Source organism: Excalfactoria chinensis, unplaced genomic scaffold (assembly GCF_039878825.1).
Source record: "Excalfactoria chinensis isolate bCotChi1 unplaced genomic scaffold, bCotChi1.hap2 Scaffold_74, whole genome shotgun sequence".
NCBI lineage: Eukaryota > Metazoa > Chordata > Aves > Galliformes > Phasianidae > Excalfactoria > Excalfactoria chinensis.
In genome coordinates, this window is record NW_027315713.1 from 102,290 (window position 1) to 112,654 (window position 10,365).

General features: G+C 51.2%; 1 protein-coding gene and 1 long non-coding RNA gene across 2 annotated transcripts; both read left to right on the forward strand.

Moving 5' to 3' along the window:
* The first annotated feature begins 223 nt into the window (after positions 1 to 223).
* LOC140265234 (uncharacterized) lies at positions 224 to 4,749 on the forward strand. The gene is made up of 4 exons (XR_011906221.1): positions 224 to 438; positions 986 to 1,086; positions 2,118 to 2,190; positions 2,868 to 4,749. It is a non-coding gene; the product is annotated as an uncharacterized lncRNA (long non-coding RNA).
* A 1,573-nt stretch (positions 4,750 to 6,322) lies between these two features.
* LOC140265236 (uncharacterized) lies at positions 6,323 to 9,987 on the forward strand. The gene is made up of 9 exons (XM_072361146.1): positions 6,323 to 6,413; positions 6,571 to 6,632; positions 6,880 to 7,033; positions 7,227 to 7,483; positions 7,684 to 7,769; positions 8,248 to 8,372; positions 8,834 to 8,945; positions 9,245 to 9,520; positions 9,743 to 9,987. Exons 1-9 carry the CDS (start codon positions 6,323 to 6,325, stop codon positions 9,921 to 9,923), a joined length of 1,344 nt encoding a protein of 447 aa, XP_072217247.1. The 3' UTR covers positions 9,924 to 9,987.
* Positions 9,988 to 10,365: the final 378 nt, after the last annotated feature.

Sequence of the window (10,365 nt, forward strand, 5' to 3'; positions counted from 1 at the left end):
AAATTGTTTGCGCAGAGTGAAGGTTGCGAATACAGTTAGAATACAGTTATACAGTGCTCTATCCCCAGAGCTTTCCATCATTTTTCTTAACACAGCTTACGGTTCATTTCAAAAGAAACTAACAAAGATGAACTTGGGTTAGCACAGCCTGTTTTAAATGATCCTTCTGTGTCTTTTCCAGGCTGGTAGCAGAAGGGGGACTTTCCCGAGGCATTGAGGAACAGACACAAGCTTTTTTTGAAGGCTTCAACGCAATTCTGCCACAGCAGTGTCTGCGGTACTTTGATGCTAAGGAGCTGGAGGTAAAGGATTCTTTGACTATTGCCAGATCCAGGCTGCTCCACGTAATCCTTCCATTTCAGTCAGTGTCTGAAGAGCAGAGTTCATTAAGGCTGGCGGTTCTGTTTTCAGGATGTGCGAGAGAAGCCTTCTGTATCAGTGAGTATTTGGCTACTGTGTTGTTCTTCACTTTCTTCTTTGCAACCAACTTACACGTTTCTAACGTTAAGATTCTGCCAGTGTAAATTTTTTGGCTAACAGTGTTTTTGTCATCCTCGACAATGTGATTTGCGTGTGTTTAAAGAGTGAGCAATTGGAAAGCAAGGGAGATAGGAACCAGATATGAGCGGATGGTTAAATTACTGAGTAGATCAGGTTTTAGCTGCTTTTGTTCTCTCGAAATTATACTCTGCAGCAGAACATCGTATTTCCAGCACAGAATGGTAAGTTTAGGCAATGGCAAAGTATGGTTTGAATGTCTAAATACTAACATTTTCATGACTGGGTTTTCTCTTTTGTGGCCTCTCCACATTTTCCTTGTGAGCGGATGTTGTTATTTGCTGTGGAAGTTTGAGAGTTTAATATTAAAAACGAGCATAATGCAGGTGCTTTGAAGTACAGTAGTATTGAAGTACAAAGGTCTTGATGTAGAAGCCAAGTAGTAGCTTGTAGTTTCCATGTTTATGACCCTTTTTCTCCCCTAAAGGTGCTCCTGTGTGGAATGCAAGAAATGGATCCGAATGACAGGCAGAGGCATACCATCTACCGGCGTTATACCTGAACCAGCAGACAGATGCTGTGGATCTGGTAGGTTTGTAGACTTCTTTTTTTCCTCACTAGAACACAGCAACAGCTTAGTGAGCAACAGTCAGAATTACTCAACAGATTCGTAGCGTGTAAATAGAAATGATAACTGCTGATCCGTGTAAATAGAAATGATAACTGCTAATCCGTGTAAATAGAAATGATAACTGCTAATCCGTGTAAATATAAATGATAACTGCTGATCCGTGTAAATATAAATGACAACTGCTGATCCGTGTAAATATAAATGACAACTGCTGATCCGTGTAAATAGAAATGATAACTGCTGATCCGTGTAAATAGAAATGATAACTGCTGATCCAGCTGTCCGAGGGGTGATGGGGAAGTGAACGTCTCATTATTGAACTTAACATCAGTGTTTATTATTATTTTTCAGTTTGTGAAAGAAATAGATAACGAGAAGAGAATGAGACTTCTACAGTTTGTTACTGCAACGTGCGGATTACCAGTGGGAGGGTTTGCTGACCTCGCGGGTAACGAGCCCTCTTTAATGCATTTTATGCTCACGTTTATTCCTTGTTTGTTTTGTTTTTTTTGTTAATAAGGACCAAGCTGTGTGTTTAAGGGTATTTTCTAATGAGTTTATTTGGAATCTTTTTTCTGAGTCTTGCACATGGGTAGAGCTGTGATAGAAATAGAGATACAGGGAATGTGAACACGCCTTGCATCAGTGACTTGAGAGATGGTTTGGACGTGGTCCTGGCAGGGCAGCCTGCTCTGGGTATCCCTGCTTGCTCAGAGTGGAAGGACTAGGTAAACTCCAGGGATTCCTTCCAGTACCAAACCAACGATGTGATGCAGTGGTTGAGTTTCTTTGAAAACCGCTTGATAGTTTTGCATTTCACTACGTGGATTTCTTCAGAGGGATGTAGTGAGAGACAGATGTCTTTGTGCTCTGCAAGTAGTCATAGTCTTGTTTTCTCTTTGAGCCTTTCTCGCGCTGTTGTCATGTATTACCTACTGGTAGACACGGGCAGTTAGACCTAAGAATTCACTGTTTGATTTTTGTACAGGGAGCAACGGACCCCAAAAATTTTGTGTTGAGAAAGTTGGGAAGGAAAACTGGTTCCCTAGAAGTCACTCCTGGTAAGTACGAAGGATCAAACTCTGCTGTGGTTCTGTTCTTACGGATGGCAATCTCCTTTCAGATTGTAGGAAGTGGGTGTGATATGGAAGTGGCTGAGATTGTGTGAAAGCAAAGCACTGGGTGATGGCAGTAAGCTCTGCTGAGTAATAGTTGAACTTCTGAAGAGCAGTTTTGTTGTGGAGCTGATTCCATTGTAAATGCCGTGGATTTGCACACCACTAAAAACATAAAGCTACTTTTAGTACTTAAGGTAGTACTTTTTTCTATAGAGTTTGGGACTGATCTTTGATTATCACCACATCCGATCTTGGCAATGAAAATAAATAGCCACATTTGTGCTCCCTCTTGGCTGGAGGAAATGTAGCTTCTGCTCAGTTTCTCAGTTCTGCTGGTGCTTTGTGAAGATGCTCAGATTTTAACTTTCAGATACAGAAGAGAGATAAGGTGAGAGTTGTTACTAAATACGTTGCCAGTTCTGGAAAGTTATCGCTGCTCAGGTGCTTTTGTGCTTTAACTCTCACTTTCAGAAATAAATGCACGTCAAGCTGTTTTAGAGGGTACAAATGCAGTTATCCCTCTGAACAGGACAGTTCACATGCCTGTGCTCCTAATGGATTTTTTTGGTGGCCTAAACTGTTCTTCAATACTTCAGGTTTCTCTTTGTTTTCATTTTCAGTCGCTTGCACCTTCCAGCCTAGAAGAGTCATGAGCAGCTGAAGGAAAAGCTGTTATTTGCAATTGAAGAAACAGAAGGTTTTGGGCAGGAATGTCCAACGTGATGTTCTTCTTCGCTTCTTCTGCTTGTTGCACACTTCCTTGCAAAGTAGACTTGACTTGGATTATTTAGCAATAGTAGCGTGTAAGTAAATGGATGTTATCCTGAGGTTTTATCCACGTAAACTCTGGATTTCTACCGAGCACTTTCAGAAACCAAAAGAGCAATCAGATATGGCGACAAAGGAGTTGTGACCCGAGTAGAGATTTAATACAGCTCTGGGCTCTGCTTTGTTTTACCTTTCGTCACTTAGAATGCGTCCTTAAGGACTGAGAGATTTTTTTAAAATAGTTTTGTCTTTCCTATTCAGTAGCATATTTGGCTACTGATGTACTGGGAAGTTCAGTAGTAGCTGCAGTGCTGCAGCAACATCATCACCTCTTGACAGCAGTGTTATTAGAGCCGGTTTGTAACCGTCCTCTGCCTACTGTGAGCAAATTCATCACTTAAGCTATTCTTCTAACTCAGGTGTGGCTGGACTGTTTTTCCTTGCCTGGAGTCTGCTCACGTGCCAGTGGGACTCAGACTGCTGTTCAGGGGATGTCAAACTGTGGCACCAATCCAGGGCGTAGCTTTGCTTTGTTTTCCTCACAGTCTTGCTAATCTCAGCAAAAGAACCGTCTGCCCAAAGTTGCTGGAGATTTGCTTGTGCCCTCTGAGGAGTTCTGATCTTTTTCTGTGTAACACCTCTAACTTTTCAAACTATGTTCACACTGTGGTTCTTCACTTGTTTTGCAAAAGACGAGACCACCTGGGATTGCACTGATTCAACTTAGATTCCCGTTTGCAGACCGATGTTTCCTGTCGGGAGTGTTAATGGACGTTATCCTCAGTGTTATTCTTCCACGATGCTGTCAGTTTTCTCTGAAGACTTCTTTGGTGTCTCAGGAAGAGGTACAAAATAACTGGGTATTGAAAATGATGGTACTTATCATTTTTGGTGATGAACTGATGATGCAGTATTAGCATTATCAGTTCTCGGAGGACTTGAAAGTTTGTACGTGGATTCCAGACTGTTTGTGTTTATATGCTCTATTGAACAAGGCCATGAGCTTGGATCAGCAGCACTGGATGGTAAAATACTGTACTGAAATTCATTGTCGGAATGTCCTTGTATTGTAATTTCCAAGACTCAGGTAACTGTAACAATATCTCCGTAAGTCAAATACTGGCATCCTGCCGGGAGCTCCATCTTTCTTCCTCTGGGCTCAAAGTCCTCTGGGGAAATGCCACTCCTCCCCTCCCTTCTGAGAGCCACAGTGCCCAAAGAAGGCAGGCCACAGGACCAGAAGGTGAACTCTTGAACTGCCACCGCTCTGCATGATGTTCTGATGTGGGATATCTACAAAACATCCCCAAACCACAACAGGTAGCACGGAGCTGCAGTGGGGAATGCCCTCCACACACGGCCCTGTCGGTGCACGATGCTGCAGGCACGCTCCTTGCCATCTGCACACACGTGGGCCGGCTTTGCACTGCCGGGCACATCATCTGGCCTGGGCACTGCAGGTACCCACATGATGGGGTGCAGACACGGCAAGGCCAACCCTGGCTGACTGTGCATCTCATTCCCGCTTGGTGTGGGAAGAGGGACTTCAGTGGGACACGATTGCTCCAAAGGAGTTTGGGGGCTCGGTTACAAATGTTGCCCTGACCTGTTGGCCTTGTCTGTCACCAGTTGCAGTGGTTACAAAGCACACGGAGGATACATCGCGCTGTGTAAGCTGAATAAAACACGGGATCACACAAAGTCCAAACGTCTGAGTTACAACAGCACACATCACCAACTTGTCACAGACACTAGCCCGTGGTTCTGCAGGAGTGGTGACACAAACATTACAGACCATTACTGATGTCAACATCTTCCTTTCCCACCCTTCCCTTCCCTGCACATGAAGTAGCAAGCTGCTGGCCATCAGAGGGCTTGCTGTGATGTCAGAAGGTGGCTGCGGTCATCTGAAGGCTTTTCTGGTTGTCAGAGGGCTCCAAGAGATGTTCACTGACCATCAGAAGGCTTCATTGATCGAGACGGGGTGTCACCGGTCATCAGAGGGCTTCATTGGTCATCGGGAGATTGGAGGTGTCCATGGGAGGGGATATGCAGCCCTTGTTCTGGGTGATGGGTAGGGGGTTGGGGCACTGAGGCACGCGGCCTAAAGCAGAGCCAAAGGAGTGACAAGTGGCTGCAATAAGAGAGGGGCTAAAAGTAGGGTGTTGTGGTCACACTGTGTCCATGCAGAGGTGGATCAAAGGGTGAAGGGTTTGGGAGGAAATGTACGGAGGAACTGAGAGAGAGCAGAGGGAGGGTACTGGGGTTGATGGCAGCATGAGGAGCTCCATCCTTTAGGACTTTGGAGCAGATGAGGAGTGAGGGAGGGGAAGCCCACAGGGGTGCAGGACATGGTGTGCATGGCATGGAGCTGGGGAGGCCTCCCAGAACTGTGAGGTGGCCAGTCCCTGCTGAGCATGAGAACAAGGACACGGACACAGAGAGTGTAGGTTTGCTGAGGGATTTATTGATCATCAGAGGGTGTCACTGATCATCGGGGTACTCACTGCTCACCAGAGGGCAGCACTGGTCATCAGAGGATGTCAGAGTGCTGCACTGGCAAGGAGGAGCCTTGTCCCTGCAGGGTTTGTCCCCAGGGACCCAGGGCAGGAGAAGGACTGGCAGCAGCCAAGAGACCCGGGGCAGGACGTGGGTCCCCTGGGGACAGAAGCCACCAATAGGGCACCCTGAGCTTGCCCCCTCCAGATCCATTCTTCTTCACAGCCCCATAGAGCACAAAGGAAGGGCTGGAGGTGACAGTGCCCAGGTCCCCCTGGAACAGGCCACGGACAGTCCCCTCCATGCCATCAATTAATTCCCAGCCCCTGATGCCCGGTCCTCAGGGCTGCGGAGACACCCAGGGTCCCCCAAGTGCCCTGTGGTGCAGGGGCCCATTGTGAGCACTAGAACAACGTGGCCAAGTCACGGTCATGTAGCCTGCTCAGGCCAAACTACCCCCCATTGCCTCCTTCCCCTTCCCGTTGCCCACCCATGGCAAGAGGGAGCCCAACAGAGGCTTTGGAACAACAGGGGTGTCCCCAAGGCCCAGGGGAACTGAGAGAACAGCAACACATCCCAGCCCCATCCTCACCCCTCAACTCACAGGCCCGGGAGAGGGAGAAAGCAGAGATGGGTCAGCAGTGCCAGCATCATAATGGGCAGCTGGCCATGATGTCACCGCGTTGCCGTGGTGGCGTTTGTGACATGGCCAACCCAAAGGGGGGTATAGGCAGAGCACGGAGGTGGGTCCTGCATCCTGAAGGAGCATCTGGTACAGAGCAGACGCATCTGAAGGATGAGCTCCAGCATGGCTGACGCCGACAAGGAGCAACCTGGGATGAGCGAGGACGGCCCCATGGTGGGCCATGCCTCTGGACGAACATGCAGTGAAACTGAAGGTACACGGGCCCACAGCCACCGTGGGAGCAGTGCTGCAGCCAGTCTTGGGATGGAGATGACACTTTTCCATCTGCCACCTCCATCCTGCCCAGCAGTGGGAGGGGTGCCAGGAAGAGGCAGATGCAGAGTGTGACCTGCTTTTCCTTTGCCCTCCAGAGCGAGTTGCCGTCTGGGATGCGGTGGCCGCCTGCATCCGAGAGCAGCTCCTGGTGCACAAGGTGTGTTTGTTGGCTGTCTGGTTCCTCCTCGCCCTGTCTGGCTCAGCCTGGACTTCCTCTGAGCCTTCCCCTGCACACACAGCAGGAAACTCACCCCGTGTTTCCCTGCTGAGCTGCGTTTGGGAGGAAGGGAGAGGGGAAGGAGCGGGCTGTGCAGCCCCAAAGCCGTCCCCGCACAGGACCAGCTCCAGCTCTTCCTCCAGCCAGCCCTTAACTCTTCCGCCCTTTCTTCCTCCTCCACTCGCAGGGGGTCTGGATTCCCACCTTCGGCTCCTTTGACATCATCTCCAAGGAGATCAGGACGGAGGACAGGACCGTGACCCTGTGCTGGCCCGTGTTTCAACTGGCCAGCAACCTCATTGCAGTGCACCACCTCAGGTCCCGCAGGGGGTCCCTGCCAGGTAGGAGGGGGGATTAAACCCTTGCTGGCTTCATGGATGGGGCAAACAGGGCCACCGCCTCCCTTCTCAGAAGCAGACCTCCCCCTCTGAGGAGCCCGTCCAAACGTGGGGCCGTTCTGGATGATGTCCCTTAGAAGCAGTTCTAGGTGGAAGAGCAACCTTATCATCAACCCCATCCCTGGTATTTTCTCAGTTGACAGGAAGGTGGAGGCCCTGAAGAGCAGCCAGGTGGCCGCAGCCGCCTCTGTGAGCTGGAAGACAGCACAGAAGTGCATCCAAAGCACCGTGTCACTGCTCTCCAGCTGCCTGCAGAATGGGGAGAACGTGGCTGTGGTTCTGAAGGATGTTGGAGTGCTGCTCATTGACGGGCTGACCTTCCAAATGAAGTTCTATTACGACTTCCTCGAGAAGCTGTCGGGGAAAGAGAACTTCAGGAGAGCCGTCCGCAAGGTGAGCCGTAGGTTTCTCCATAGCCCGGGCAGTGCCGTGAGCCTCACTCAGCCCGCACACGGCCCACCAGGACCTGGGCAGCTGCCCGAGCCGTGCAGGTGCTGCGGTGCTGTCAGCTCTCCCTGCCTCGGGCTCCTCGTGTCCCCTGTGCCTCAGTCATGACCAGGACATCTCACAACCTCCCTGTTCCTCCCCTGCAGGCCCCCTCGCTGCTGGACATGGGGGTGTCCCATGTGACACCGGTGGCTTCCCTGGTGTTCTCTGGCTGCCTTGTTGTCTTTCCCAAGTGAGTATTTTTCTGCTGCTTGATGCAGCTGCTCAGCTCTCATTCCGTAGCGCTTGTGCCTCGTGTCCGTCAGTGTCCTGCCCAGGAGGATGTGCCAGAGAATCACAGAACGACTGGAGCAGGAAGGGAAAAAAAGAGCACTGCCCTGCGGGGAACAGGGACAGCTACCTCCAAATGAGGTTGCTCTGAGCCTGGTCCAGCCAGGCCTTGAATGCCTGTCCAGGCACCCAGCAGCTCTCTGGGCAAGACATCCCAGTGCCTCACCACCCTCCAGCCAAAACCTTCCTCCCATCCAAAGCCAGTCTTCCCTCTTTCCGTCTGAAACTGTTTCCCCTCCTCCTACCCCAAGTGACCCTGCTAACGGCTTTAGAAAGCCTTCATGCAGCACGAAAACGTGCCTGTGAGCAGACAAGCAGAGCGAGCGGCAAGGATTGCTGTTGCACTGTCACACCGCTCACTGCCTTTTCCTCGCTTCCAGGTTTCAAATGGAGTTGGTCCCCAAACTGCCGCCGCTGATACGCCGACAGTCCTCCGGGAGCTTCTCTGGGTCAGGGAAAGCAACCAAAGAAGAGACTTTGCCACCTCTTACTGGGGGCAAGAAAGGTAAAGTGGCTTCTAGCTCCTTTCCACAGCACGGACAACCAACTGGAGGTGGGCAGTCCCTTGCTGACCATCAGCCCAGGGCTCTGATGTGCATCAAACCTTTGTGCCGGCTCAGCACGGCCTCTTCCCCTTAGGTTATGGTTGGCCAGTCCAAAAGGAAGGTGCAGGGTGTGACGTACCCCATCCCTGGCTATGGCAGGAGGATGTGGGGATCTCAGGCCCTGCCCTCCCCCACTGGGAGGGCAGGGACCTCAAAAGTCACCCTGGGCCTTATTGTCACCAGACAGCTCCTCTTTCCCAAACCCAGCATCCCTCCTGCAGCCCCAAAGCAGAGCTGAACTGCAGAGAGGAGGAGTGGGGACAGAGATGGTTTCAGGGCAGGTTCTGGGAACAGGCCTGAGTGCTGCTTGTGAGCGAGCCAAAGGCTTGATGGCGAATCTCCTCTTCCTTCCCAACCGCAGTAAGATTTGACAAGACTCCAACCTTCATCAGACGCCTGAGCACTGCAATTGTTGATGGAGGGCAGTTGCGAAAGATAAAGAACAGACTGCGGAGGGAGAGCATTGCCTGCAGGTGAGGCTGGCGGCTGTGGGATGGGTTGTGCATGGAGGTGACCCAACGAGAGCCCATTCCCTAACACCAAAGGGTCGCTGCTTGTTTGTGGTTGCCCGAGAGTGCTGGGATGGGGACGCCAGGATCCCCCCATTTCACAGGGCTGGCCCCTCTCCACATCTCCGGAGAGCCCCGGGGCAGCCGGTCAGCTGTCTGTGGGGAAGGCTGCATTACAGCCCAGGCTCCTGGCTCAGCCTTGAGGGATGCGGCCCCAAAGCCGTCAGCCACTCATGCAGACCCCTCCCGCTCTGTCCTTTCAGTGTTCTGCCACCCATCCGGGCAGTGCATGCAGCCCCAGAGCAGCCGATGAGCTGCCAGCTGCAGGACCATGAGGAAACGGATAACCAAGAAGGGCTGGGCCGAACAAGACGGGTCAAGTTCCTCGATGAAGAAGGAGAAGCAGAGGAAGCCCAGCATGAGGGTGCGCTGCCCGAACTGCAGGAAGATGAGACCCCAGACAAACCATCCAAGCTGGCGCTTCGGGCATGCGACTCGGTGACACTTCTGAGGAAGAGGGTTGAGAAGAGCAGGGAAGAGTGGGAACAAGCCAAGGAAATGGCAGCAGCAACATCCCGTGGAGAGACCAGCCTGCCCGAGGAGTCCTGCGACAGATCTGGTTTTCTGCCTCCCATAAGGGAAAAAACGGGGTCTCCCACTAAAAAGATGGCAGCAGCACCATCTCATGGTGAGCCCAGCTTGCCCAAGGAGCCCTCTGTTGTCCCATCTGGGTTGCTGCCACCCATCAAGGAAGAAACGAGGTCTCCCACGCAAGAGATGGCAGCAGCAGCATCTCGTGCTGAGTCCAGCCTACCCAAGGAGTCCTCAACCATCAGATCTGGATTTCTGCCTCCCATAAGGAAAGAAACGGGGTCTCCCAGACGTCAGTCTCCAAAGACCGAAGCCCCACCCCGCAGGAAGGACACACCTTACCCACACTGATGCGGGCATGGGGTGCCCAGGACAGACAGAGCTCCACCGGAGGCTGCAAAACAGCTGCTGAGTCCATTAGTGCCATTGAGACCCATCTGTGTCATTCCTGCATGCCATCTCCTTGAAGAAAATCAAAGGAACGAGGAGAGCAACTGAGGACTCTTGCGAGACCCCTTGCCTCTGGGAGATGCTTAGGAACAAAACCCTACAGCTGGAAGTGTTTTCAAGGCAAGGGATAAAGACTGTCATGGCTTGCTAATTTTTGCTATTGCTCTTTTACATCACAACATCTTACTTAATATACAAATCTACACACAAATAAACCATCATCAAAACACCTTACGCACTTGGGTCTGTATGCATATATATAGAGTTACCGACTGCTCTCCCCCAGCATCAAATTCCCTTGTGGTACACACTGAGCATCCCCATCATTCTGCAGCACCCACCG